This window comes from Equus caballus, chromosome 28, assembly GCF_041296265.1.
Source record: "Equus caballus isolate H_3958 breed thoroughbred chromosome 28, TB-T2T, whole genome shotgun sequence".
Classification (NCBI taxonomy): domain Eukaryota; kingdom Metazoa; phylum Chordata; class Mammalia; order Perissodactyla; family Equidae; genus Equus; species Equus caballus.
Window position 1 is genome coordinate 31,673,854 of NC_091711.1, and position 26,962 is coordinate 31,700,815.

The window sequence follows — 26,962 nt, forward strand, 5'->3', positions numbered from 1 at the left end:
TCTACTCAACACTTTGGGATGTGACTTTTAAAACCAAAGGACAAGGTGCACATTTTGAGAGACTTGTTCCCCTGGTGGAGTGGCTGCCTCTTTAACAAAAAGTGAGAGATATGTAGACTAGACACAATGTTGATCTACCCAGCCTCTTTTTTTTTTCTTCTGGAAACTACCTCATCCTATCTTTTATGAGGTTAGGGTAGAAAGGCCATTTTTTCCAATATGACCCCCTCCTCTGGCCATAGTGGGTGGGCCCAGGGCAGGCCCCTCCTCCAAGCCCAGTACTGAGCGGGGTAGGGATACCAAGGCAGACTCACTCCTGGGAAACACAAGACTTCTTTATTTGCCAGCTTTGGCTCAAGGACTCCTTGGTGCCTTTACTGAACTTTGCTTAGACTGTATGGCAGTCCAGGATGCTTTCACCCAACCTTTTCTTCCTCTTGCCTTCACTTGGGGTCAGGCTTGCATTGCATTCTGATGGTTTGTCCAGGCTTCCCCAATCCTCCTCTATTTCCTTTCATACAGGCATTTCCCCTAATAAAGTCCTTGCTCATTTAACCTAGTCTCATCTTTGTTTCTTGGAAGACCTGGGTTTATATGCCTGGCTTGGCTCCCAGCTCCCCACACAGCAATTGTTTGAACTTTGACAATCACTACATTGTTCTCTCCTTCTCAGTTTCCTCTTCTGTAAAATGAAAGGGTGGGATAAGAGTACCCACCTCATAATGTTGTTCTGATTGCATGGGACCACCCTCATACATTTACCTGGCCTAGCTGTGTGCAAGAGAGCCTATTGTTTCAAGGGCCCTTGGGTGAGATCCATTTTGTGGACTTGATTGTTAGCAATGTCATTCTGTTCTGGCTTCTGTGCTGTCAGAGTCCACTGTGGGTCTACCTTTGTTAGAGCATTGATGTGCTGTAGAGTCAATTATGTGCGGTTTGTTTCCCCACTACAAAGGAAGCTCCTTGAGGGAGGTAGCATGGTTCCTTCCCCTCTCTATCCTCTTCAGATGCATAGAGCTTTAAGCAAAGCAGCAAATGAGGAAAAGCTTGTTAAACTGATTTAAATTTCCTGCAGGAGTGGTGGAACAGAACTCAGGTCCACAGCAAGCCTTGCGTGGCTACCTACTTCCTGCTGTGGTCTGGACAAGGGCAGACAGCACAGGGCCCTCTCCTGTCTTGGAGCTTACAGTTGGTGAGTTGTGGTACAGTAAATATCAATGAAGAAACACGGGAGAGAGAGCCATTGTGTCGTTAGCACACTGGAGTCCATCTTGAGTTTGGATTCTGGTCTGGCCACTTGTTAAAGCAAGACCTTGGCAACACGCTTAGCCTTGCTCAGCCCCAGTTGTCTAATCTGCACAAAGGGGATAATTATATTATTTATCCTACAGGCCAATGGTGAAGATTAAATGAGGTGATTTCCTGTAGCCCTCAGCACAGGGCATGTGCTTAATAAATATTGGCTATTAGTACGGCTTTTTTTTTTTTTTGTAGTTACTGTTGTCAAAGCGTAGCTCATGCTAGGGTGCTGCTCTTTCTCTGGTACCCTACTGGGTACCCAGCGCTCGCTTGAATGCTGGGATAGCAGATGTATAGCTCTGTCTACTGATTGGTCCATCCCTAGGAATCCCAGGAATTAGGAAATTTGTCTTTGTCTCATCACTCTTCCATGATTATCCTGACTTAGCAACTTTCTTACCTTCCAAGGAGACCACCTGACTCTATTTCACATATTTCTGCCTGTGATGTAAGAAATCACTACCAAAATGGTTTAAAAGCCTGAAAAAAAAGAAAAGAAAAAAACGCAGAAAGATATTTTCCCTCAGTGGCAAGAGGTATTTATGTTGCCTTTAATAGTCTTGACGGATGTCGTAAAAGGCTTCAGGCTTCAGGGCTGCTTCGACTGTTGATTTTATAGGCAGCTTGTTTAGTTAGCTGTTTGTGTTTGTGTTACATTTTTAAATAAAAAAAAAAGTTTAAGCACACTATCTTTCCCAGAGGGAGTTGATTTTGGAATTGCTGAAAGGTTCAAATGTTGTGGTATTTAAAAAAGTGAAACACCAGATTCTAGCAATTTCACTGATATGCGCTAAAGATTCAGAATATTTTTACCTAAAAACTGGATTTATTTTTCTCTCTTAAGCTTCCAAAATGCCATTGCTCACCCTCCAGTCCTTAAACTAATGTATGCAGCCATTACATGACAACGTTCGGGGGTGACATGTGGCCCAGGGTTTTTCCCTTGGGGTGTCATTTCAATGCAATATTGATGAGTTCACAGGATTGGTAGGAAAGGGCGTTGCCCTCCTTCACTCATTCTTTGTGTGTGTGACAAATCTGGGCAGAACATTCAAATGCTGTGTTCTAAATTTTCCTCCTCACTGAATTGAGAGAAATTTTGGAAGTTTGGAAGGCTCTTCTGAACTTTTAGGATGAACAAAATAACACTATGACAAGTTAAAGTGATTTGCATCACTCTGAGGTTGACGGGAGGCTTCAGCATGTAAAAGTAAACACACAGCGTGCCAGCCAGTGCTTTTCCAAGGCAGAAAATGGTGCAAGGACAATTCATGCGTGTATACAGTTTTAAAAAATCAGAATTGTTGTGTTGTGCCCAAAGAACTTATACTTCCATTTTAGTGTTCTTTTGAAGAAGGAAACAAATATTATTTACAGAGAGACAAACCAGAACATCCAATGGCCTAAGTCAACCAATACCGACAGAGTAAAAATAATAATGCTATGTATTTATTGATTCATTTATACTTTTCATATTTTCTAGTCCTGCAATGCCTCATGAACTATTCAAGCGTGCCACACTCACACCGTGACATAAATATTGCGTTTCCAAGTCTACAATTGTCAACTAATTAGGAATCCTTACCCAACCCTCAACCTGCCATGGTCTTGTTCCTAATCATTTGGAATTTTTTTCTTGCCATAATTGTTATCTACAGCTGTGAAAATAGCACATCATATTTTCACAGATGGCAGGGCTGGTTGGTCTTTGATTACTTGACCTCTTAGAATTGGCCAGACAGAAAGCCCCACATGAATGTTTATATATATTACACAGAATTTTGTAAAAACTTTTGGCATATGAATCCCAGCTTGGAAACCTGGGCCATTTGGCCAGTTTGGGTTTGATGCAAAATTTCTTGATCTCTCATTGGGAACTTTGGAGCTATTTTGCCATCATGCTCAGCCTTTCATGGGTCTCACTCTTAAAATCCCAGCTTCCTACAGAAATTATGATCCTGCCAGGTAGAGGAGCCAAGGAGAACAGTATAAACCATTACCACCTTTTTTCCAGAGTGACAACAACCTGTGCCTGCTGAAATAAATGTGTGTTCCTTTATGTGACCCATCGGGAAGAAAAGTGTATGTCAGAGTGAATAGAGAAAGTTGGAGGTTTATGGTTAATGAAGGGGAAAGTGGCAGAAAAGGCATTTGATGGTTTTTGCCAATAATCCCAATCTCTAATAGAAGTACGGGCAGGGAACAAATGCTGGAAGGAAGACCAGCTAGATGCCCTGACTCTTGAATGTCTTGGATCAAGAATTAGACCTGGAAGTTTCTGAAGTTACAAATTGGTTCTATGTGAAAAGTTACTGGGTTCTTTCGAAACGCAAATTTGGTTTGGAAGATTTAAAGTCCCAGGATCCTTAGAAGATATGATAGAAAGAAAACCAACTTCTTTCTGCCCCTTCAGCAGTGGTCCCTTTATTTCTTGAATAATATTTAATTTAGGACCAGAACCTAGGCCTTTGAGAAAACAAAGGAATCATGCAGTTTATTCTGAATGGTGATTAGTTTTCACAGAAGAATTTCCCTTTACTAAATGAAAACCCAGGAAACTGTTTAACTATAATCTTGGAAAATGATCCACCCTGAATCCCTAGTAGGTGCAACAATGCTAGAACACAAAACTCCACCAACACATGCATACACACATGTGCACGCACGTGTGCACACTCACACAGAGCAAAATTAGAGAAAATAATCCCCTTACCCCCTAAACTATTTGCTATAATTAATTAAAGATTGTAAATTATCACCAAGGGCATTTAGAATTAAAATTAATTGGATGCACCTTTACCAATCTTGTTTCTATCAAACCTCTACTTTTTCAAAAGAGTTAGTTTCGTGACCAATGGGTCTTAAAACTATAACCACATCATTTGATAATATAAAGATGGGAATTCCCCAAATGGTTTTCTAGCTCTTGTTACTTACCGATCAATAGCCCATGGGAGCTACATTGAGTTCCTGGTACCGTGAGGACTTTCTTAGCTGCTGTCTAGAAATACCAGACCTGGACTCATAGACTGTGTTGTTCCATGTCTCTCTTAATTTCCCTGCTGTTCTTAATTTCCATTTCTCTCTTCTTGAGTTTAAATGTAAGTCTACATTTCTAAATCATCTCTTTTGCTTGCTGGATAAAAATGAGACAGCACTAAAGGCATTAAAGGGGTCCCATTACAGAAGAGCCCCAAGTATGTGGGCATCAGGGAAAGATGCTCAGACTTCACCTAGGCCCTTGAGGATGGAGAAGCTGATTTTGACCTTGCAGGTCTGGAAGTTTAGTGGCTGGTGAAAAACTTTTTCTAACCGTACCTCCTCCATCCTTAAAAGTGAACTTGTCTGCTTAGGTCAATAAATATTGTCACTGATTTTCAAAGGAATCAGTAGCTGGGCTTTTATTCATTGAGTTGAACATACAACCTGAGGAATTCTACAGTGGATATTCCAAACCTCATAAAAGGGCATTCTGCTTCATGTAAAACTTCTAATCTTTTCATTGCTCCAAAGGCTTCCGTTTTAACTTCAGACTATCAATTTTGCCCTAGGATTAAAAGTCAGCATCTTGTTATCTTATAAATATTGCACAGAGAGCTAGCCCCTTAACATAGGCAAGTAAAGAGAATAGACCTCATCTTCCCCCACGGATGCCAATGGACTTGAGAAAATGCAAAATTTATTACTTAAGAAAGCCGTTGGTGGTTGAGGGGAGGGCGCTGGTCCCGGGATGGCGGAGGGAGAACGGGAGGAGCTCTTTGGGATCTCATTTCTTTGCCTCCTTTCCCACCCTTACATCCTAACAGTATGCACATTAGAAGCTGTATGAGGTTTTGTTTGTTTTCAAGAGATGTTTGAAGGAAGATCAAATGCTTGTGAAAGGCACTGGATAGGCAGCCCTAGAAACTGAAATATCCCGGAAGCTATGTGAGCCCGGAAATATCCCACATTTTTATTTATTTTGGCAATTTTACTTAAAACTAGTAAGAGCTGGAGTTTATGCTACAATTAAATTTTCCTCAGGCACCATGAAATGAAAACACATATTACATTTGATTTTAACTGGTTGGGAAAAAAATGGTGGTTTTCTGAAAGTTCATTCTATGACTTTGAAATAAAAGTTAGTGGTTCCTCATCTGGGAGAGCTGAGCCTCAGTTAAGTTGGAATTATTTGTAGAGCTGGGGCTCTTTGGATTGGAAGGGGTCTTAGCTCATCAAGTTCTCTTCTTTCATCATATGCTTGAACCCACTACTACGTCACTGAAAAGTGTTGCTAATTGGGCTTGAAGTTTTTGACAAGACCCACTTCCATTTGAGGGGAACTATTTTTTTTTCAGATGGCTCTAATTTTCACAACTAAGTAAAATAATATTAACTAAAGCTTTAATAGTGCTTACTATGTGCCAGACACCATTTTAAGCACTATATTATATATTTGTACACATATGTGCTCACATACCCACATATAATCTCAATAAACCCTCACAACTACTGTATGAGGTAGATTCAATTATTACCCCCATTTGGCAGATGAGGAAACTGAGGCATAGGTAAGTTACATGATTTGCCCAAGGCCACACAACTAGTAAGTGAGAGAGCCAGGATTTGGACCCAGGCAGTCTGATTTAGCTTCTGTATTCTTAACCACTATGTTTTATTGCATCTCCAATCTTTATGATTCTCCTCCTTCACGCCTAGTACAGAGGTTTGCATTGTAGATGCTCAATAAAAAATATTTTCAACAATTTTATTTCAGGATCATGATTTCTTATATAGTCCCATTAGTTTCGCATACAATCATCAATTTGCCGTAAGAGAAACAGTTGATAATTAATACTCTGCCTACTTCAAGAAAACATTGAGGGGATTAATAGGCACATAACTTTCACCATAAAGTACTCAGCCAGTTGCCACCTTTAGCGGTAGGTCCTTGAATGATTTCAATTTAGGCCAGAGAAGGAAATTCCAAACATGCAAGACTTGTATAAGCACAATCCTTTACCTTCCTTTTTTCACTCTGTACTTGTCTCACTATCCTATGTGAGGACGAGAGGACTCATTTCATCTCAGTAGTGCTACTTATTTCTATGTTCTGTCTTTCTACCCCTATTCAGCTGCTTATGTCACTTATTTGTCCATCCATCCATCCATCCATCCATCTCCCATTATATGCCATGTATCACTAGGTACTTAGTATTGACACTAGAAAGGAGGAGATTGAAAGACAATAATAGAATCTTCCTGTTTACTGAGTTAAATTATTCGGAAATCACATGTAGGCATTCAACATGACTGCTTTAGTGTTGATAAAACTTCCACAGAGAAGTGCATTTTAACCCATAGACTGATAGTTAAACACTCTTTAACTAGAAAGTTCTATTGCTTTTTCTTCTTTTAAAGTCTTTGCCTTACTTCTTTTTGAATGAAATTCATCACTGGGTATAATTATAGTTTATCCAGAGCCTTGAGTTATTATTGACTTTTACTCAGTCATCAATGAAAGAGGGAAGAGATAATTCTCCAGGGAACTTTTCCATAAGACATGAACTGTTAATTCTTCTGCTGAACTGTGATCCCTTGAAGACCCATCCTTGTTTGTGGGCTACCCTCAGGTGATGGTTGCACTAGGTATCGGCTTGTGCTTGAGGCTGGTCCCAAAGCATGAATGTCTTAGCAGGAAGACTCAGCATCTCTTGAATAGGTGACTGGCCAGATGGGCTCAGGCACCAGCCTGGCTTTTGTCTGCTCTGATAAGCCAGGATCCATTTTGCAACCATAGCAGCAGTGGCTTGGCTCTTATCTGGGGCTTTAACATGCTTCTAATTGGGCTTTTTCTCCTCGGCTGAGCCTTGGGCGTATCCATATATCATATATCCTGGGTTTTCAGTGAACCATGGAGGAAGGACGATCCTGAAGTAGAAAGCATGGCAGGGGTGTGAAGGATCAGGCAGAAAGGAGGTTCCTTTATACCATGACACTTTCAAAGTAGGCTACTTGGATGAAATGCTTCACTTCTTGGTTTAGTCCCCTTCTCACCTCACGTGTCATCATTTGCTTGGCTGAGCACTTCTCTCTTGCTCCCTCTCTCAGGTCTTAGAATTCACAATTTGGATGATCTTCAGACTGTTTGCTTTATTATCTATGAGGACCCTAACCCTACTGTTTAAATCAACGCAGCTGAAGGAGATCTCTAAGACCTAAATTCTTTGATTCTACTTAGCTTTTCTTTGCTCTTGGGGAAATCCAGCGTCCTTGTTCTCATTCACTCCCCTCTTTCTGGTGGAAAAATATTAGATTAGTGGCAGACTTCATGTGGCCATTTCTGCCCCACTTTTCCTTTTGGAATTATTAGTCCATGTGGATTATATGCTATGCTGGCCAGAAGGAGAGCAGCTTAGAATCCAAGCACGTCTTTACCCATTTCTGGATCTTGGTATCCTTATGTTTGAAATGAAGGGACTGAACTAACTGTTCTGAGGTCTTTTTCAGCTCTAACATAACATGGTCCTAGTACTACCATGGAGCAAACACTCATAGGATTTCAGATCTAAAAATCTAGATTTATGTGTGTATGTGTGTACGAGAGAGAGGGAGAGAAAGACAGAGAGACAGAAAGAAAGACTTTTATAGGAGATGGAATCAGAAGACAGTAGTCAGACATCAGAAGTCTTCTATTATGGGCTGAATTGTGTACCCTCCCCGCCTCCCAAATTCATATGCTGAAGTCCTAACCCCCAGTACTTCAAAATGTGATTGTATTTGGAGACAGGGTCTTTACATAGGTAATTAAATGAGGTGGGTCTTAATCCAATAATTGATGTCCTTATAAGAAGAGGAAATTTGGGCACAGAGATATGTACAGAGGGAAGATAATGTGAAGCCAATTACAAGCCAAGGAGGATAGGCCTGGAATCTTTCCTTCCCTCACAGTTCTCAGAAGGAATCACCCCTGCCAACACCTTGATCTTGGACTTCCAGCCTCCAGAAGTGTGTGAAAATAAATTTCTGTTCTTTAAGCCACTTAGTCTGTGGTACTTTGTTATGGCAGCCTTAGCAAACTAATACATCTTTTATATTTGATTGCAAAGTGCAGGAAAAAAAAAGAAAAAGGTTTAATGACCTCTCGTAGGTTACCTCCCAGCCTTTAGGCAAATACTGGATGCCCTTTGGCCTGAACCTGGACTTGACTAAGAAATGCAGCCTCCAATGACACTGCATAAAAGGAAATCTGGGAACTTCTCTGACACAATTCAGTCTTGCTGAGAATTTTGGGCTAATATTTAACTTTGGACATATATTGACATGAACAATTCTTCTATAATAGATTCATACAAATTTTAAAATGCATATAAACGCCTCAATTTTTATCTTAATTCTTTTACTTTTATTTAATTGTTTTTTGGGGGAGGGGAATGTTGTATCTTGTTTGCCTCCTTTATGATTTTTATTCTTTTTTCATTCTTGTCACTGTCTTTCTTTGGACTTTCTTGGCCATTACATTTTTCTTTTCCGTTTTCTCCACGTTTATTAGCCACCTCCTACAACAGGTTACTTCTCCTCGGTTACACACATTCTCTAGCTCCATCCAGCCTATTTTTCTTCATTTCCTCTATAGCATTTCTCACTTTTCTTTATTGCTGTCTGCTTCTCTCTTATGGTCCTTGCCTCTGTCTGATTAGTCCTTTTCTCCTCCATTTTCCCTTTTTTGCCTCTGTGTTCAGTTTCTAGCTCCAGTCTCCCTTCTCTGCTCTTTCTTCTTTCCTTTCATCTGCTGACTTGCTTCTGTCCCCTCCTTCTGTTTCCCTCCTGGGTGTTTCTTTGGCCCACCTTTCCTTCTCCTCTGAGACTTCGTTTTCTTGTTGGTAGATGGGGGCTGATACTGTAAACATCACAAAAATAATTGCATTGAGAACAGATGGTTCCCTCGGTGTCTCGGAAGACAGAGCCTTTGAGTCAGCCCAGAATCCCGGGCTCCATAGGAGGCAGGAGACAGCATTGGTGCTGGAGAGGTGTCTAGACCTCACTTACAAGACCCAACATTCCAGAACTGTGGGAGTCGTCTCTGATCTCCCAACATTTCAGAACTTTAGGACTCATCTCTGATCCCCCAACACTCCAGAACTCTGTGACTCATCTCTGACCCCACCCCCTCCCCAACTAGAAATCGAGAGGTACTGGGTCACCCGAGAAGAGAAAGAATTAACCTGCCTTTGCCCCCTCAAGCACACCTTCCAGCCACATTCACCTAAAAGTTACTTCTGTGGTGCTTCCTCCCTGACTCACCCACTGGCTACTGGGTCCTTTGTGCACCAGCTTGTGTTCAGTCCCTTTTCATCACTCAGGGTGGCTCTCTGGGGTCACATCTCTGCTAAGCGCCCTGGTCCTCCTCCAGTCTCAGCTGCAGTTTAGGACCAGGGAGCAGCAAGGATATCATGTTGTTCTTGGTCTTTCATCTTGTGCTGTCTGCACAATGCTCATTTTGGATTCAAAGATTAAAACCACAGGTTGGTGTTTTTTATTTTTTTGTCAACACAGTCTCCAAGGACACCTAAATGAGAGCTTTTACTTTCCTTACTCATCCTTCATCGCTTTCTTTTTCCTCCTTCACCTGCTCTTTCGTTCTCATCTTTTCTACTTAATGACTAAAGTTTTAGTTAATCATTTATATTCATTTGTTCACTCGTTCATTCACTCATTCAACAAAAATTTACCTAATGTGCACGAGATGATATACGTACTTTTGATGGTGTATATGTACCTCTAAGGTTTCCTTAAAGTCTGGCTCTTAGTAAAAGACACCTGCAGATTTTGATCATTAGAAATTTCTAGGTGTTCTTAGGGCCAAACAGAAATTTCTATTTTTAATTTTTTTTCTTTAATTACATTTGCCACTGTATGTGAATTGCAAGCAGTTCTCATTTTAGAGTATTTTTTCTTTGCACCTTTGCAGAATATTAGGACTTGAAAGGTTACATGCTTTGTTATTAATTACAGTTATGACAAACGTTAACACTTGTCCAACAGTTACTTTGTGCAGGCACATGAAAAGCATAATGTGTGTATTAACTTACATAATTCTTACAATGACCTGATGAGGTAAATATTCTCATTATCCCAATTTTATTGATGAAACTAAGGCTTGGATAGGTTACGTTATTTGGCCAAGAGCTCTACGCTGGTGGTTGGTGAGGCTAGAACTTCAATTTTGTCTGATACCAAAGCCCATGTTTAGTTACTCTTCTCCACCATCTTCTGGTTATCAGATCGCCCAGAGAAGTGGAAGGGAGAATCTGCAACGTGGAGTAACCAAGGGGATGGACATCTAAGGTGAGAATGGAGATTTTTTGACTTATAAGCCAGGAGACTATGGGGTATAATTTCTGTTTGGCCCACCCTCACATAAGATACAGATTTCTTGAGGATGGCCAGATGTCATCTGAGCTGGCTTACCTTCTGAGCCTTGGGCATATCGGTGTGGCGCTGGGCACGGACGGAGCGGGCCGACTTGGCAGGCTTGAGGGGTGCGCAGTACATCTCCAGCCTCCTCAGATCACAGCTCCGGAAGCAGCACTCGTCCACGATGCCTGTCTGAGGCGCCCTCCGACTGCTGGAGCCGTACCCTGTGGGCTTGTCTGTACAAATCAAAAGCAGAGCAGCCTGGCTTTAGAGTGGAATCTGTTATCTTCACGGTTCCACCCAGACTCTGAAGACGCTCCTCTCCTCACACCTAGTCAACCTACACATCTCAACCTCTTCTTGAAGCTTCTCCAACAATTCCTGACCCCACAGATCCATCTGGATTCCAGTGTGTCTCCTGGGGTCTGTACCACATTCATTCATTCACCACGCACTTTACTTGTGTTAATTTTCCTCAAGTTCTGAGCCACCTGTAGTCAAGGATCTTGTCTATGTCCAATCCTAGCCTTTCCTTATGTATTGACTTAGTTGGGAAGTCAATTTAGCTGCTAGAAATATTAATTAGAAGAAGATTGTGTCTTAAGTTGTCTTAATCTTGTTAGCAAATCTCCATAGTTGTTATGCACAGGACAGCTCAGATGTTTGCTCTTTTGCTTAACTGCTTCCATTATAACATCAGATTGAGCATCAAAGAGGTTTCAGTCTGGAAAGGACTCCTCATTCTACTGATGAGAAAACTGAGACTCAGAGTTGAGAATGACTTGCTCAAGGTCATTCATGCAGTAGGTAGTGGAGCCAGGATTCAAACTCAGATCTACTTCCTGCAGAGCTTAAGGGACTCACAGAGCCAAGAGACCTGTTGTAAGACTCTGGACATGTCATTTAAGCTTTCTGGATCCCAGCTTACCCATTCGTAAAGTGGGGTTAATAATATCTTCCTTGTAAGAATTGCTTGAGGATTACACATGATAATATATGAAAAGTGCTTAGCACATTACTGGCATGTTGTAGGTCCTAAATAAATATGGGTTTGCTTCCTCTAAGCACCCCTTTCCAGGATCTTATATGATTTGTGAAGAAACGGCATCCCACTAGTGACTGCACCCAGAAACTTGGGTGCTGGAACTTGGAACTGATGACAAAACCAATGTGATAGGGCTCCCTCTCCTATCACCCAGAGAGACCAGAGAAATCAATTCTGTTTTCTTGTAGAATAGCTACTAGACTGAGACAGGATGGACTAAATGTCCATCTTTCACGCAATTCTGATTGCCCAGAGGGAACACCATAAATCAAATTTCTTTTGATATTTACAAATCAATTAGACCTCTTTCCTTGGCAAGTAAGTTTTGGTTTGGTTTTATTTTGTTTTGTTTTGATTTGGATGTACTTTTCTTGGCTCTAGAATTAAAAAAGAGGGCAAAACAAGCTTACATGAACTTGTTACAAGAACTTAAAATGTACCTGAATTCTTTGTAAACTTTTTGTTATAGTAGAATGTTTGTTAAACTAAATCTTGCCTATACAACAATATATAAAACAGACAGTGAAACTGTTCTGGCTCAGGCAAGGGCAGGGGGACTGGATCTCAGCTTTCTGTCATCTCCCTTACCTCCCTTGGGAGGTGGGGGGCCTGGGTATTCTGTACTGACATTCAGGCTTCATGGAAGAAAATTTGTGAACCATTGACCCAGAAGAATCCAATTAATCAATCTGACATATATTCAATCTTAATTCCTGACCCAGAAGACAGTGTTATATTTTAAATAAAAAGTCTTACGTTAGCATAATAATGACACCACTCTTTAGGATGGAGTTTTGAAAGTCAAAATCTCCAAGTATACTTTGAACTCTCTTGTTGGGGAAGATCAGACCCATGGTCATGGCCTGCTACCAAACTAGTTTGGCCGCCTCACTGCTCAAAGGGCCAACCGTTCGTGGCATCCTCCAAGAACCCAAATGTTTTCCTGATGCCTGGCACAAAAGCCTGGAGATGCTTCCTCCCTGTGAGGCAGGTTTACTGTCATTCTTAGGCCAGCTGAGGGTAGTAACTCAGCGAGGATTCATTTGTGGTCTCTCTGGGCGGGGTCTGCTACTTTTGCCTGTGGGTAAACCCTGTGGGCTCCTCCTGGTTGAGGGGTTTGGGAGACCGGACAACTGGCCCCAACTAGAGCCTCAGCAGTGCTTTCACTTGCCATTGGAGGATTGACTATTGCAGAAGACTCTGTTCTCCTCGCCAGCTGGGCCCTGGCAAGCGGAGACTCGGCTGGTCCCTTGGGCAATGTAAACAATGTTTTTTGTTTTTTTGTTTTTATACTCTTTTCCTGGGACTATAAATTAGAGGAAAGACACAAATGGGATTACATGGTTCTTTGTAATCCACAAAGGACTTCTACATACTTTTTGCTAAGTGGCTATTTCAAGAGGCCCAAGGGGTCAGCCAGTCAAGAGTAGACGAGACACTCTTGTTTTTTCTCCTGGTGTGGGAGGAAGGAGAAGGTGACAGCCTACTTTGAGGTAACTTTCCCTGTTGTCCACACAGGTAACCAGTGCTCTTTGTTGAAACTATAGATTTCTTAATGGGACATAATTGAGATTTGTTTGTTGACTATGGAACGGTAATTTGATGCTTGGAAGTAGGGTTGTAGAAGTGGTTCCAGAAACCTCCAAACTTGGCTAACTCAGTTTCAAAATTCATGCTTATGGGTTGAAGATGGAGATGTAGAGACTTTGTGATTCCAGGACCTATTTAGCGTTTCCATTTCCAGCATCTCTAAAGTAATCTTCCTTCTGATTCTGACCCATAGGTTCTGGAGCAACTTGCCTGCTACCGAAAGAAGACACCAACCTTTATCTTGGGATGGCAGAAAATGTATGTATTGCATATTCCCTTCCTGACGACTATCAACAGCCATGAAACTCACTACAGGTCTATTTCCTCTTGTGGGATAGAAAGTAATCATCAGCACAGCAACAAACAGCATACACCAGATGTCTGGTTTGTCACCCTTCTTAGATGAACTCGGAGTTTGATAGGCTCAGGCTATAAAATGGCTGTGCTTTTTTAGTCCATAGATCAATGAATTTATGAACAGAGAAATTTAGGACTTTTCTGTACTGTTCCATAAAGAAAGTTTACCTTACATCTATATCTATTTTTTTTTAAATGCTGTTGAAATAGTGGTATACAGACTTGGATTTTCACAGAAATGTAACTACCAGTTATCTCTGGCTACTTTAATCCCAGAGAGATGTTTTTCTTTGTCTATTCATAATGTCTACAATGGACTAATTGTTCTTCATTGGAAATATATGAATATAACAAGTGTCTACCTATTGCCTTTTAAAGTTTAATTCATCCTTTGAAGTGTCCTATAGGCTTAATTTCTCATTCTACAACAAAATACTTAACAAAAAAATCATTTCTCACCAAGTGAGAGACCACAGTGGAGGGTCGAAGTTTTGCCCTTTATCTTCAGATGTCTCACATTACTTCTTTTTCCAGAACCAAAATAAAGACACTTGTTGCTACAGGCTAAAACTAGAAGCCTGACACAATGTGGCTTACAAGGAAGGCAGTAAAATAATTTGTTCCAGTAACAATTGTGAGAAAAATAGGGATTTTTAAAATGACCGTTAAATTGCAGCTATTGTCATTATGACTAATTTTTAAATGAGATAGAATGAATGGTTCCATCCATGCCTTTAAAAATTTCTCATTAGACACTGTAATTCTGCTCCAGTAGGTAGAATCAGAATGGGTAGGCAAAGAAGAAACAAATATTGGCTTAATATAAGAATAAAATTTCTAATGATTTCTACTCAAAAGTGTTAAAAATGAGACAGAGTTCTTTTAAAGTAATGAACTTCTCATTGTTAGAAGCAGTTAAGTAAAGATTGTACGAACATCTGTCAGAGATCCTAGAATCATATTCCTTTATTGAACACAGTATATGACTGCTATGGTCCTTTCTATTCCAAAGATTCTGTAATAAGTGAAGAAATGGAGGAGAAAACACATCTAGGCCAAATAGTCAGTGTGATTGGAAGACACTTACATTGTCTTCAAGAAAGAGTTCTAATAGTTTCTAACTTATAAGATGAAAATTTGTTTTCTATTTATCATTTGAGTTCCTCAAGATGCTGAAATATTTTTCCTTACTTGGTACTACAACAAAAGACAGGTGATTGGGACAGTCCCTTCTACAACTAGGTACAGTCCCAGAGTCTACTGTACTGGCATTAGGAAGCATCCATGTACTCACTCAACTGTTAGAGTGAACAAGCATGTATAAAATTTCACAGAATTTTCCTTGCTGACAAAGTGTTGATATTGAAAATTTACATATTTATATATTTGTTTTATCAGTAATTTTGCTCCAGAGCATGCAGACCAAAGATTGCTTAGCAGACAAGTTGCCACCGCCTAACCACGACCTTGACTCCTCTATGAGTAGACATAATGTGTAGTCATAGTGTACTGCTGTGTCTTGAAAGTTGGCCGACAGACAGAATTCCAATGGTTAAACAACTGGCTTCTATAATAATGGCACTTCCCTTTAAATAATGCATGGTCAGTGGAGTAATTCAATAATCTTCAGGGCAAACTTGCTAGTTACAAGGGTTTTGGTCAGAATTGTGGCATCATCAAAACCACACCAATTAGCTGAGTCTCACATTTTGTCATGGATGCAAGCGACTAGCTTCCCTCCGTCTCTGAAGGAGAAGGTGTAACGCTGAGACTTAACTGGGGCCATCACTTCTCAAGCAAAGAGCTCTGGTTGTTCATCACTGATAAAATGGTACTACCTCTACTCGTGCTGCAAAAGCTTGTGTTTCTTATAGATTTCTGGAAATGCAGTTGGGACATGGGACTCAACTTTAATTTCCTTTGAAACTTCCCCTCTTGTTTATTGAAAAAGCTTTACTTAGTTATTTTAACTCTATCTTTGGAAAGAGGAGACATTGATTTGAAGAATCAGTATTTTAAAAAAAATGCAAACATTTTTCAGGTAGGGAAATATCCAGTTCTAAGACATACACTTGTTACTCTTTGGGTTCTGAGGAATAAAACTAGTTTCTAGAAATTGCTAACAGGAGGAGTTTTTAAAGTTGATCCTGTTTTGAAAGCAGGAAAAAGGAAGTAAGACAATTCAAGTTGGATTTTGAGGGCTATTTCCGGAAAATTTACAATTATGTGTCTGATAGAAAACACAAAGGGGATTATTAACTGATAAAAACTAAATTGCATTTAACTTTGATTAACTGAGAATTAATTACACAATCAAATATGACAGTTAAAATCTATAGAAGCTTGAAAATTAGATTTCTTACACCAACTACTTATCCAAAATTTCTAGACATGTTGACAATTTAGATTAACTCAGAGTGGTTAATTTCTTAGGGCAACGTTGCCCCATGGGCCTCTGTATCTAATCAAAATTTATTCAGTTGATATAATTTTGCCTGGGATACTAGTAGGAAAGTTGGATAAAATAGGAGTAATCTTAAAGTCATCTCCATTTTAGCATTTTAATTGTTATTTTCATTTGTGGAAAAGTGAGAATGACTTCTCAATCTTTCATACACATTTCGTGGCTTTATATGGAAAACTGGACACCTTTTGTGAATTACGAATATAAGGAAAATTGTGATAAGACATTATCAAGACCCAAAATGTAATGCACTGATACTATTGAATGGTTATTTCCTGAATTTGTAGGATTTGCATTTAACTTAAAACCTTTTAGTGAGTCAAGAAAAATATACTTTTGAAAAGAGTTCTGTGAAAATCACACTTGAATTAAAGCAATTATTTATAATAAAGGTATATATATAAATAATATAGGTATATATACTATAATAATATATAGTATATATAATAATATAGATAATAAAGGTATATATAGTCATGTGCTCAGTAAAGATTTGGAAAGGAGCTTTCGCTACTATAAACTAGCCACATCATTACATACTTAGAATACCATGGGTGTGTACACACACATGCTCAAACACATACTAGGGAATGAAGTGGTTTACCACCAGTATCAAAGCTATCATCAAACATTTTGAACTTGGGATTGTTTTTGAAGTTTTTCTAAAATATTTACCTACTGCCTGCCTTATATGTTGCTAGTGGACTCAGTATATTTCTGCTTTTTTGCAGAAGGATCTTTCCAAGTGGGATTGACCTTTGGCATCTGTAAAAGTGAACACTGAGAAAATGTCCTCTTTTCTATGAACTGCATGTCATAAACTTTTCTTGAAAACCTATCAAATTTAGGCATTGATTTCACTTTGGCCTGTGTTAATTTTTAATTGCCAGTGTTTGCTGGTCCCACTACTTCTCAATTGGACGAGGTCATCTTTTCTAGGAATCATGGCCCAATTTGACCTGCCACTACCCCCACTACTCAGCAACTCTTTCTCAGCTACTAAATCCCCACAGCCCAAAAGACCAAAGTCTTCCTGTTACCCAATCAAGTCAATGTTTGTGAATCTCTGGGTCTAAAAGGAATGAAGCAGAGTTCTATAAAGCTGCCCCTTTCTTCAAACCCTCCTTTCTTTTGGAAGCCTCAACTCAAGGGCAGGTGTGAAAATAGTGCTGTTCCATCTGCTTCTGTCTCCAAGGCCAGAGAGCTAAAGCACAAGGCCTAGGGGCAAGAAAACTAGAGATTCAGAGCAGAAACATTACTGTTTTAGGACTCTTTGGAGATACGGGCTGACAGAGTGGGAAGCAGTGTGATGTATTACTTTAGCCTGATACAATGCCCTGGAGGACGAGCGTCTTGCCAGGACAGCACAATTTACTAGCTTAGGTCTGATTCCAGGGCTTGGGGGAGATAGATGTAGCCAACAAAATTATACTTTGGCAAGAGAAATGCTTTGCTGGACAGAAATGTTGTCCTAAGGGAATAGTTTGGTTTATCAACGTCTAAGGTAAAAGATAATCAAATGCCAAGAGGTCATTTTTATGTTTGAATTATTTCAGTTGTGCCTGCTATATAACTTAGCTACCATTTTCTAGTTATATAGTTTCAATTATTTAGAACATATTACAGGGTTTGAGTATGATCTGCCTGTGACATCTGTCATACCAGTGAAGGAGGCAATATATGGAGTGGTTAAAAGCACAGGTTTTAGAGTCAGACAGACTTGGAATCACTGTTCACCTTGGGCAAGGTACCAGATCGTCTAAGAGTCAGATCCTCTTATGTAAAATGGACATATATAAAAGAGTATCTTCCAGGACTGCTGTGAAGATTAAGTGAGAATGTACATAAAGTGTTTAGCACAATGTCTGGTATGCAATAAACTCTAAATAAATGTTAGTTATTATAATCATTATTATTTGGAGTGGAGTTGGCTAACATAGCTGGGCAGGTATCCTCTTCCTTTCTTCCTCTTAAAAAATGCATCCTTTCCAAAGTTTGGTTGAAAAAGATGGCCTTTCTAGATAAAGAAGGACTGTTCTCCATTAAAATAAATGAGTAACTGTTCCTCTGAAAGGATATCCAAATGTTATGTTTTATAGACTGTCTTGAATAGTTTAAATCTAGAATAGACCCTCTGTGAAAATGGATCCTTCAATCAAGTAAAACAAGGCAAAGTCATATGGGCTTATCTTGACCTTTCGTTACCTTTGATTTCTCCCAAATAACCCACTAGCTAAAATAATTGGTTTTTCACTGATAGTATCTATCCACTTACTTCAAAACAATGCTGCAAGGCATGGGATGGGTATGGGCAACATACATGGTCAGAAGTGGTTTCCCAATTGCTTTCAACCACTGTATGTATTTCTCTCCTCTCTCTCTACTTCATGCCTTGCTTCTTTTCCCCTCCCTCTACATCTTCCACTCTTCTGCTATTGACAGCCATTGACATTCATTTTACTCACTAATGAGCTTTAGGGCAAAGCTCATGCTATGAGAGTTCATGGTAGGCTAGGAATTAAGAGTCTTATTCCTTCCCTGAAATAACTGAAAACTAGGGTTCGCTCTCCTGCCAACCACACTTTGAAAATAACCAGCCATCAAGTATACAGTGTCAGCAGGCCCGCTTAATCACTACTCCATCTTGGACCCAAGCCTGAGTGAGATGAAAACAGACAAGAGAAAAAATAAGAAGGGTGTTTATGTTGAGGAATCGCGTATGTGGACCTTAGTTATCTCATTTTTTTGAGAAAGACTGTGATGGAAATTGTAAGGTGAGTCTGGCTCCAACCTGGAGATTGTAGCCATGCCACCAGCATTATCTCCTAGACTTACACTGTTATTGTTAGTTTACCCTTTCAGATGTGGGAAGAGAGGCCTTGTAGGCAAAACATAAGGCACTCATGAATAGAGAGTAATGCCCCTCTTTCGGGTGCCACAGAAAGATGAATCAGCTAAGGGGTATTAAAACACATTCTCTTTATTTTTAGTTTCACTCTAAAGTCTATCATTTCTCTTTTCTTTGCAACTTGGCACCTGCCCTGTGTTCTCAGGGGCCCTGCTCCCTGTCAGTCTCCTTACTCAGGCCTCTGTGTTTTGCTCAGAGCACATCTGGAGATTTTCCCAGGGGTGGGTGTGACACGGTCAGGATGGCAGGTGAAGCGGTGATGGCTGCCAGGGCAGTCTGGCATGTCTGAAGGGAGAGTGTTGGGAGGTGGAGGCCCCGTAAGGAGAGGCATCTGGGCCTGCATCAGGGAGTGAACTGTTGGAAGGCAGCCTCCACAGCAGCAGAGACAGCCCTTGGCACTATCGCAGAGAAGGAACAGCCAGAGTCAGCGACAGATTGAACACAGGGAGGGGAGGAGGTGGGGGGGAGGGGGAAGGTGGCTAGGGTCTTACATGATATAAATAACTGCATGGTGTGCACTTCAGTGGCAGTTGGGTTGTGTGTGATGTCCCTTTCACGCTGGTGTGCCAACAGTGTTGTTCTTGAATTGAAAGTTCCCAGGGAGTGTTTCTATAGCACCTAGCACAGTGCCAAACGCAGAGAGGGAATAAAAAGAAGGCATATGTTACATTGAAAACAACATTGGATTCCAGCCCCAAATCCTTTGTGCAAACTCACAAGTCACCCAAATTCTCGAGGTTCAGTTTTCTCATGTAGACAACCAAAGTCCTAGATAGTATCAACCACTCCTTCTGACAATATAACTCTAAGCATTATTAATCAATAATGTATATACGGATATCCGTGCTTCTCCTTAATAATAGGGAAATATAGCAATGAAGAGAAGTTTGATGAGAGAACCAGGAGTTCCCTCATTGTCATGTTTAATTTTAGATGAAAACAATATTTATAGGCTGAATTTAAGGAAAGCAGGGATCAGTTTTGAGTCTGATGGAGGTAAATGGGGAAAATATCCAATATGGACGTGCATTTTAGTAAAGGGTAGGGACAAGATCATCTATGGGGATTGCAGAAGCCAGCTCAAGGCAGAATTCAGGTGTGACTTGAAAACTAGGGTCCTGAAGGCTTTGAGGCATGAGGAAGAGGGATGATTCTCCCTTGCGTGGGTAGTTAGAAATGAGAATTAGTGTGAGAAGAGTCTTTCTAGAAATCTCTGCTCATGGCTTTTAATTGTTACTCTTCACAAAGCTACATCTTCAAAGAGTGAATAAGTGACAAGCCCTAGGAGGATTGTTAATGTGGTTGACCAGAATGCTGAACTTCCTAGCGCTCCACGTGGCCAACATTTTATTTCACTAGTTTCCTTGGTGTCTGTCAATGGCGTATGAAGCCTCCGTGTGATATTCAGTTTCTTTCACTGGGGATAGATGCATATTTTCCCTGGAAAATTGCAGCCACAGCTACATGTTGTCTCATCTCTGATGAGATGAATGGGCTTCCAGACAGGTCATCATTGGTGACATCTGCCCAGAGGACAAAATCAGAAGATGACCATTATAAACATGGTTTTTCAAGTACCAACCTGTTTTGTGGTAAAATAAACTAACGTTAAGATTATTAAAAATTTAAAATCTGTACCAGGAGTTCTCAAGCAAGGTGTGGTATTATTCACCAAAAGTTCAGGTATGCGAAGTGAGGCTGAGTGTTTCATTTAGAGAGTGATTGTATTATTTCAGGAACTTTCAGCTACAATCTGAACTCATCAGACCATCCTCTATTTCTTTTCTTTCTATGGAATTTTGCTGCTATAATTTTCCTCCCTTTTCCCTTAATATTTGGTTTCTTAAACACGGCCAATAGACTTTAAGTGCTTTCCTCAAATTATTGTATGTTAGAATTTTGTATATCTTTGGACATTATAGCAAACTCAAGGTCAACTGAAGAGGTTTCTTAGTAATCTTCTGGCAATCACCACGCCTGTTAGCCTTTGGCCATCCCACTCCTCCCGACAGCCCTCCCTACCCCCTCTTCCCTACCAAATATTATTCTTCTGAATTGAAGAAGTGAACTATGAATAAGGAGAGAGAGAGAGGTGTGGTTAAGTTGTAGCTTATCTCCAAGCTAAATCCTGTTCTCTTCTTTATTTCACTTGGGACCCATACGTCTATGTCTCTAAACCTCATTAAATGTTTTTTAGCAAATATTTTATCAATCAAGAAAACTCTCTGATTCTCTTATTTATTTGACTAAATTCAGCAAAGAAAAATATTTTCAGCTTGTGATATTGGCTGGAGAAATTGAACTCTTTTATTTTTATTTTTTCTCACATACTCAAACATGTGGTGAATGACCACATCACTCTGCTCTGGGACCCCACTCTGAAGCAATGACCTCTTGGCCTTCAAGCCAATCACTCACTTCCATGAATTTCCTTTCTGAGAACCAGAGACAGTTGCCCCAGAAGTCACTTTCCAATTTATCACAAAACCTAACCATGGTTGCAGAATTAGTTGGCTTCATTAAGAGCAAGCGGTGTGAAGCCTAATGTGTCCCACAGCTGGGGAGGCGCCTCGTGCAGGGATGCTGGGCCAGGATAACTGCTCATGGGACAGTTTATTTCCCTCAACGCTTGCCTTCTGTCTGTTCTCTTTGGCTCAGATCTGGGTTTGGGACGGCTGCATGGAGGCATTGCTTATGCTAATACTTAGGAACAATCAGCTCTGTCCTATCTAGCAGGAAGTGAGGGCCCAAGTTCAGGGGCTAAATGCTTTCTTTTGATGTACAGTATTTTTACAGGTCAGCCTCCATTCTCTCTTCCTAGCCTTCCAGCAAGTACCTACTTCCTTGTAACCCTGTATCAGGACTCTGACACCTATGAGAGAGGAGAATATAAAATCCACTGACCTCTTGATGGATATGGTCTCCACTTTGTCAATTAGATACATATTTGGGTAAAAACTGCATATCTAAACCTTTAGGTTGATGAGAAGAAATGACCCTCAAGATCTTGTAGCAGCTTCCGTAGAACAGGGATAGGAGGAGAGAAGTGAAGCTTTTTGACTCTGAGTAGTAGGGGTTCTGGTAAGAGAATGTGGAGGAGCTACACACATCCTCATTTCTGAACTGTAAGTTCAAGTCATTGCTGATGACTTTCAAAGAAAAGAATGATAGGAAAAAGGGGCTGTTGTTTTAGGAACATTTTAATCTACTTCTATAGACTTTCTATTTATTTTTCTTCTCAAGCAACTTCTTATACTCCACTCCCTTCTCCTCCTTTGCTTTTGGTTCAAGACCATATTTTGGTAAATGTCATTTGTGAAGTCCTAGTCTTCTCATATCTTCTTATGGACCAATACTCTCACAGTGCACTGAGATCTGCCCTCGGCAGGCATTTCCCGCAGTCGGACTATGAACCGTCGTAAATTCCTTGCATTCTTCAGAATATCTGTGCCTTCTTTTGCCACATCTTTTTTCCTGGTACTCGACAGGCCACAAATCACCCTGGACCTCTCTTTCCAGGCTGTTGATGTCCTAATACTCTTCTTTCAAACCAAATTCCTTTCTTGTCCTTGGCTGTGGCTCTTGGCTTCCCAGCCTTCTCATCTGCCCCTTCTAGGATAGTCATCTGTGGCATCACCCACAGTGTCTCTTTCTCCTAGCTTTTTATCTGGCCTGAAATCATGCATTTATTCAAATGTCAGAGTTACTATGCAGAACATGCTTAGTTAACATCCAAAACACAATTTAAACACAGTAGTGCAGACAACACCTCCATCCAGCAAGAACGCTCAAGAAGACTCAAACCTGGGGGATACTGATGAGCTAGTGAGAGAGGAGGAGCTACAATAACACCCAAAGATATCATCAAATGAGGTTGGAAAGTTTTCCATTAAACGCAAGTTTCTCCTGAGATGGAAAGGGGACATTTCATTCTTCTGTTCATTTTATATTTAAACCTTTTTCTTTGACAGTTAGAACAATGGGGACTTTTGCAGTAATACACTACCAAAGCTTCCCTTTGTTGAATGCTTTTATTAAGCTACTATAGCAAATATTACTTTTCATGTCTTATTTCATTTACATCCTACAGCAACTACATGGAGTAGATGTTATTACTATATCCATTTTACATATGAGGAAACTGAGGTTTAGGAAGGTTAAGTAACTTGACCCAAACCATACAGTTAGTAAGTTGCAAAGCCAGTTCACCTCAACAGGGGACACCTTGAAAGTGGGAGAATTCCCAGGAGAGGAAAAAATCTGAAGGTGATACTGTTACTTGGGTTCTCAAAGGCATGTAATGCTAATATTCATGAAGGACATGGTTGAGGTCATCTAAGTCAGCCCACTAACCTCAGGGTTTGAGCACATGCAGTAGACAGAGTTTTAAACTAGGTACTCCAGAGAGTGCCAGCAGGAATGCCATGCATGGCTTTTGCCCTTGGGAGAGAAGTCTGTGCAATCCTGCCATGAAGGGCATGTCTGGGTATTAGATGCTCACATCTCACCCAGTACACTGTGATTCTTGCCAGTTTCAGAAGGGGCAGTCAGCTCTGTCACATAGCCAGACCATCTTGTTTCCAAACGCCTTGAACTGCACAAAGTTATAACAACTTTAGCAGAAATTGAAGTAAAGAAATTATATCCATAATCTTGGTATCCCAGCAAATCATATTACCTTCATTTTTCTAATTTTTTTCTAGTTCTCATCCAGATGCACACATCATTTTGACATAGCTACAGTCACAGCCTAAATCTAATGTAGTATTGTTTTTTTCTACTTAACGTTATATTGAAAACATTTTCCATATTGTTACAAAATCTTCATAATTATAATTTTAAAGCTGCAGAATATTTTATTGAGTAGATTTGCCAACATTTATTTTTTTAACCATTTTCCTGTTACTGAATGTTTAGGCTATTTCCAGTTTTATCAGTATTTTAACTAATGCAGCAATAAGTGTCTTTGTGCTTGTAACTTTCTTCTCCTCTGAGATCATTTATAAGAAAAATTCTCAGGAATGGAATTACTGAGTCAAAGCGTATTATCAGACAGACCTATTTTGATGAAAGCCCACAATTTTGCATAAGGACCAGAAGAGAAGACCAAGAGACCAAAGCAGAGAATTATACCCAGATTTTCTCCAAGGATTAGAAAAGAGACAGCCAAGGTAGAGCACAAACAGGAATTTTACCTGCATCCCATGAATTAGAATAAAAGAACCACTTTCTGTTTTCAATTACTAGTGCACTTGCCTTTGAAGGAAACATGGGGAGAAATCAAGACTTGGGCTTGGCACACGAAGGTTTGCTAAGTAGAAGAAAAAGCAGGGGAAATGAAATTGATGACAAGAGACCCTGGTTCTCAACTTTCAAAATCACCAAGTACCTATGAGATTTCTTCTCCAGGGTGGGGAGAGAGGGCACTCAAGGAGCCAAGATTACACCACACCCCACTGTATGGAGTGAGAGAATTTGTGTTCTAACTAACAAAGGCTCTGATCCCATGCTTCTTCTGAACCCGGGTCCCCCCTGGAATACAAGGCTCCTGCCCAATCTGCTGTTTCTCGACCTTCTTCTGGAGGATGTTTCCTGACAATCTGCCTCTCCATCCAGCCCCAAATTTGGCCAACTACATTTGCCCTCCTTCCACCACATTATTCTTCTGCTTATCCTCATTCAATCACAAATGTTTATTGAGCACCTATCATGTTGTAGACACTGCTCTTAGTGCTGAGGATAAGAAGTGAATATAGACAAAAATGTATTAACAGGTCACTATCTTCTTTATAACCCTGATTACTGTGACAACTTTCAAGGAAACTGTAGGGCAGAGAAGCTGAACTCAACAGTTCAGTGACAATTGTCCAGAGCAACTGAAGCCTGAATCTAGCAAGAGAAGTTTCCTTCAGGCCCCCATGAGAACTCTTGTCTGAGGGTTTCATTCCCACTAACCTTTCTGAAGTTGTCAAATGATTACTTTGTGCATCATAACTAGACTTAAGTATATATTAGCTTTTATTTTCCATTTTATGATGACTGGCCCATCTCCCCAACTTGATGTGAAGCATCTTAAGGGCAGATGCTGTGTCTCAAGTTTCTGTGTCAAGAAGCACAGCACTGGACACCTACCAGGCACTTCATAAATGGCCATTGATTAGTGAATTGATAAGTTGAGAGCACAAACAGTACACAGGCGCAACATGAAGAGTTTTTTCATATTGGAAAGAAGAAACCCAACATCAGGACCAGTCTCTGTGTCTCTAATTCCTCTCTTGCTAAAGGGGATGACAATAGTATTTACCTCTACCAGGTTGTGGTGAGTTAAGGAACATAAAGAGCTTGGAACAGTGAGTGGCACAGAGCAAGCACTCGTGACATGTCACCTCACATCACCATCCTTAGCATCACTATTAACGAATTAATTGTGAGGCTGTGTGGTGAAGAGGTTAGAGCACAGTCTCCAGAGCCAGTTTACCTGAGTTCAGATGCTGGCTCCACCGTTTCTAACTGTGTGACTGTGGGTAAGTTACTTAACCTCTCAGTTCTCATCCTTAAAGGGAAATGCAAATAGTACCCATTCACGGGGTACTTGTGATGAATGAATGAGCAAACACCAAATGTTAGTTAGAATTATTCAGCAAAGAGTCAGTGAATGGCCGTTGCGTGCCTGGACTCAGGGTTCAGGATTCAGATGAGGGCAAAGGAGACACAGTCCCTGTGCCCACCCCCCGACATCTGCCCCTGCCCTCCAGGAGTGTGCCGTTCGTAATGCACTTTGGCATGATTGAGCCATATAGCTAACTCTAGAGCTGACTGCAGGGAGTGCCTGGCAGTTCACAAATGACTTTCGCACACATTTTGTTCTTCAGCCATTTCAACAACCCTATGAAGCTGATGGAATTATTCCCATTTTTTTAGAGGAGAAATAGAGTTTAAGTGACTTATGAATTCGGAAGTTCCTTTGACTTCAAATGATAAAACTTCTCCGTCCACATACCTGTCCTCCTGATCCCCATGAAAGGATTGATTTCAGGTTCATAAATCTGTGGGGGTTCCGGAAGCAGCCAGTGCCCAACGTGACTAACACGCCATGAGGTGGTTGGTTACACAACGATGCACTTCACCAAGAGGACTGGTTAAAACAACTTTGCTGGGCCTCATCCTCAGAGCACTTCCAACCGGTTCTCAGGTGATGCTCATGCCTCTGCGTGCTCTAGACTTCCAACATGCGCGCATAACATATGGTGAAGGAGAGAGCGCTAGCAAGGAGGAAAAGGCCAACGAGGACTGGAGTCCTGGGAAAGCCCTCTTACACTTTAAAAATTCCAGAAAGTCTTCATATCTCTTTTGATAATTGCCTAATAAAGGTATCCATATGTTAGTCTAGTAGCCGAACCAGTTTTATTGCAAAAAGGAAAACAAAAATCATAACCCTTCAAAGTAAGAAACTAAACTGAAATGAGAAACACATGTTGACCTTTTTCCCTTCCCTGCATTTTTTATTTGCATGATCTGTGTCATTCTGACATCCAGCTAGCACCTGAAGACAACAAGCCAGGTCACAGGGAAGGAAATTAGAGCCTTAACAAGTTCCCCAGCCAAGTGAAAATCTAGAAACACAGGGACGTCCTCTCATATTGAAAGCCGCCTTTTCTAAGTACCAGGTTCAATTTATTTTTAGGCTTTCAAAATTGTCAGGCGGGTATTCAAGCCAATCTGCTCAATTGTAAAACTTAGTTCAGAAAACAGACTTCCCGAGGACCCAAATCTACCTTTTCTATGTCTTCACCCTTTATGACTTCCCAGGGCAAGGCAGAGAAGCCAACAGGTGGGGTGGGTTTTTGGTGCATATTCAGGACCACATCATCAAAACATCCTTTCATAGATCATTCAAAACTCA

The 26,962-nt window shown here is 40.5% G+C and overlaps 1 protein-coding gene and 1 long non-coding RNA gene across 8 annotated transcripts in view; one reads left to right on the forward strand and one right to left on the reverse strand.

Annotated features, from left to right (window-relative positions):
* The window catches only part of IGF1 (insulin like growth factor 1), a 69,189-nt gene that overhangs the window by 5,592 nt on the left and 36,635 nt on the right, over window positions 1-26,962 (reverse strand). For 2 of the 6 annotated variants that reach the window (XM_005606471.4, XM_070253550.1), the window contains exons 3-4: window positions 10,750-10,931; window positions 9,127-9,178 (exon numbers count right to left, since the gene is read on the reverse strand). In XM_005606471.4, the coding sequence (XP_005606528.1) occupies window positions 9,127-9,178; window positions 10,750-10,931 (234 nt within the window). 6 annotated transcript variants of the gene reach the window in all.
* LOC111771124 (uncharacterized) overlaps window positions 9,438-26,962 on the forward strand; it is a 47,622-nt gene continuing 30,097 nt past the window's right edge. Inside the window, exons 1-4 of one of the 2 annotated variants that reach the window (XR_002804790.2) lie at window positions 9,438-9,803; window positions 10,563-10,626; window positions 13,524-13,588; window positions 16,883-18,219. This is a non-coding gene — a long non-coding RNA (uncharacterized lncRNA). Of the gene's footprint in view, window positions 9,804-10,562; window positions 10,627-13,055; window positions 13,259-13,523; window positions 13,589-16,882; window positions 18,220-26,962 lie in introns of those variants that run through there. The other variant, XR_011433553.1, reaches the window with a different exon arrangement.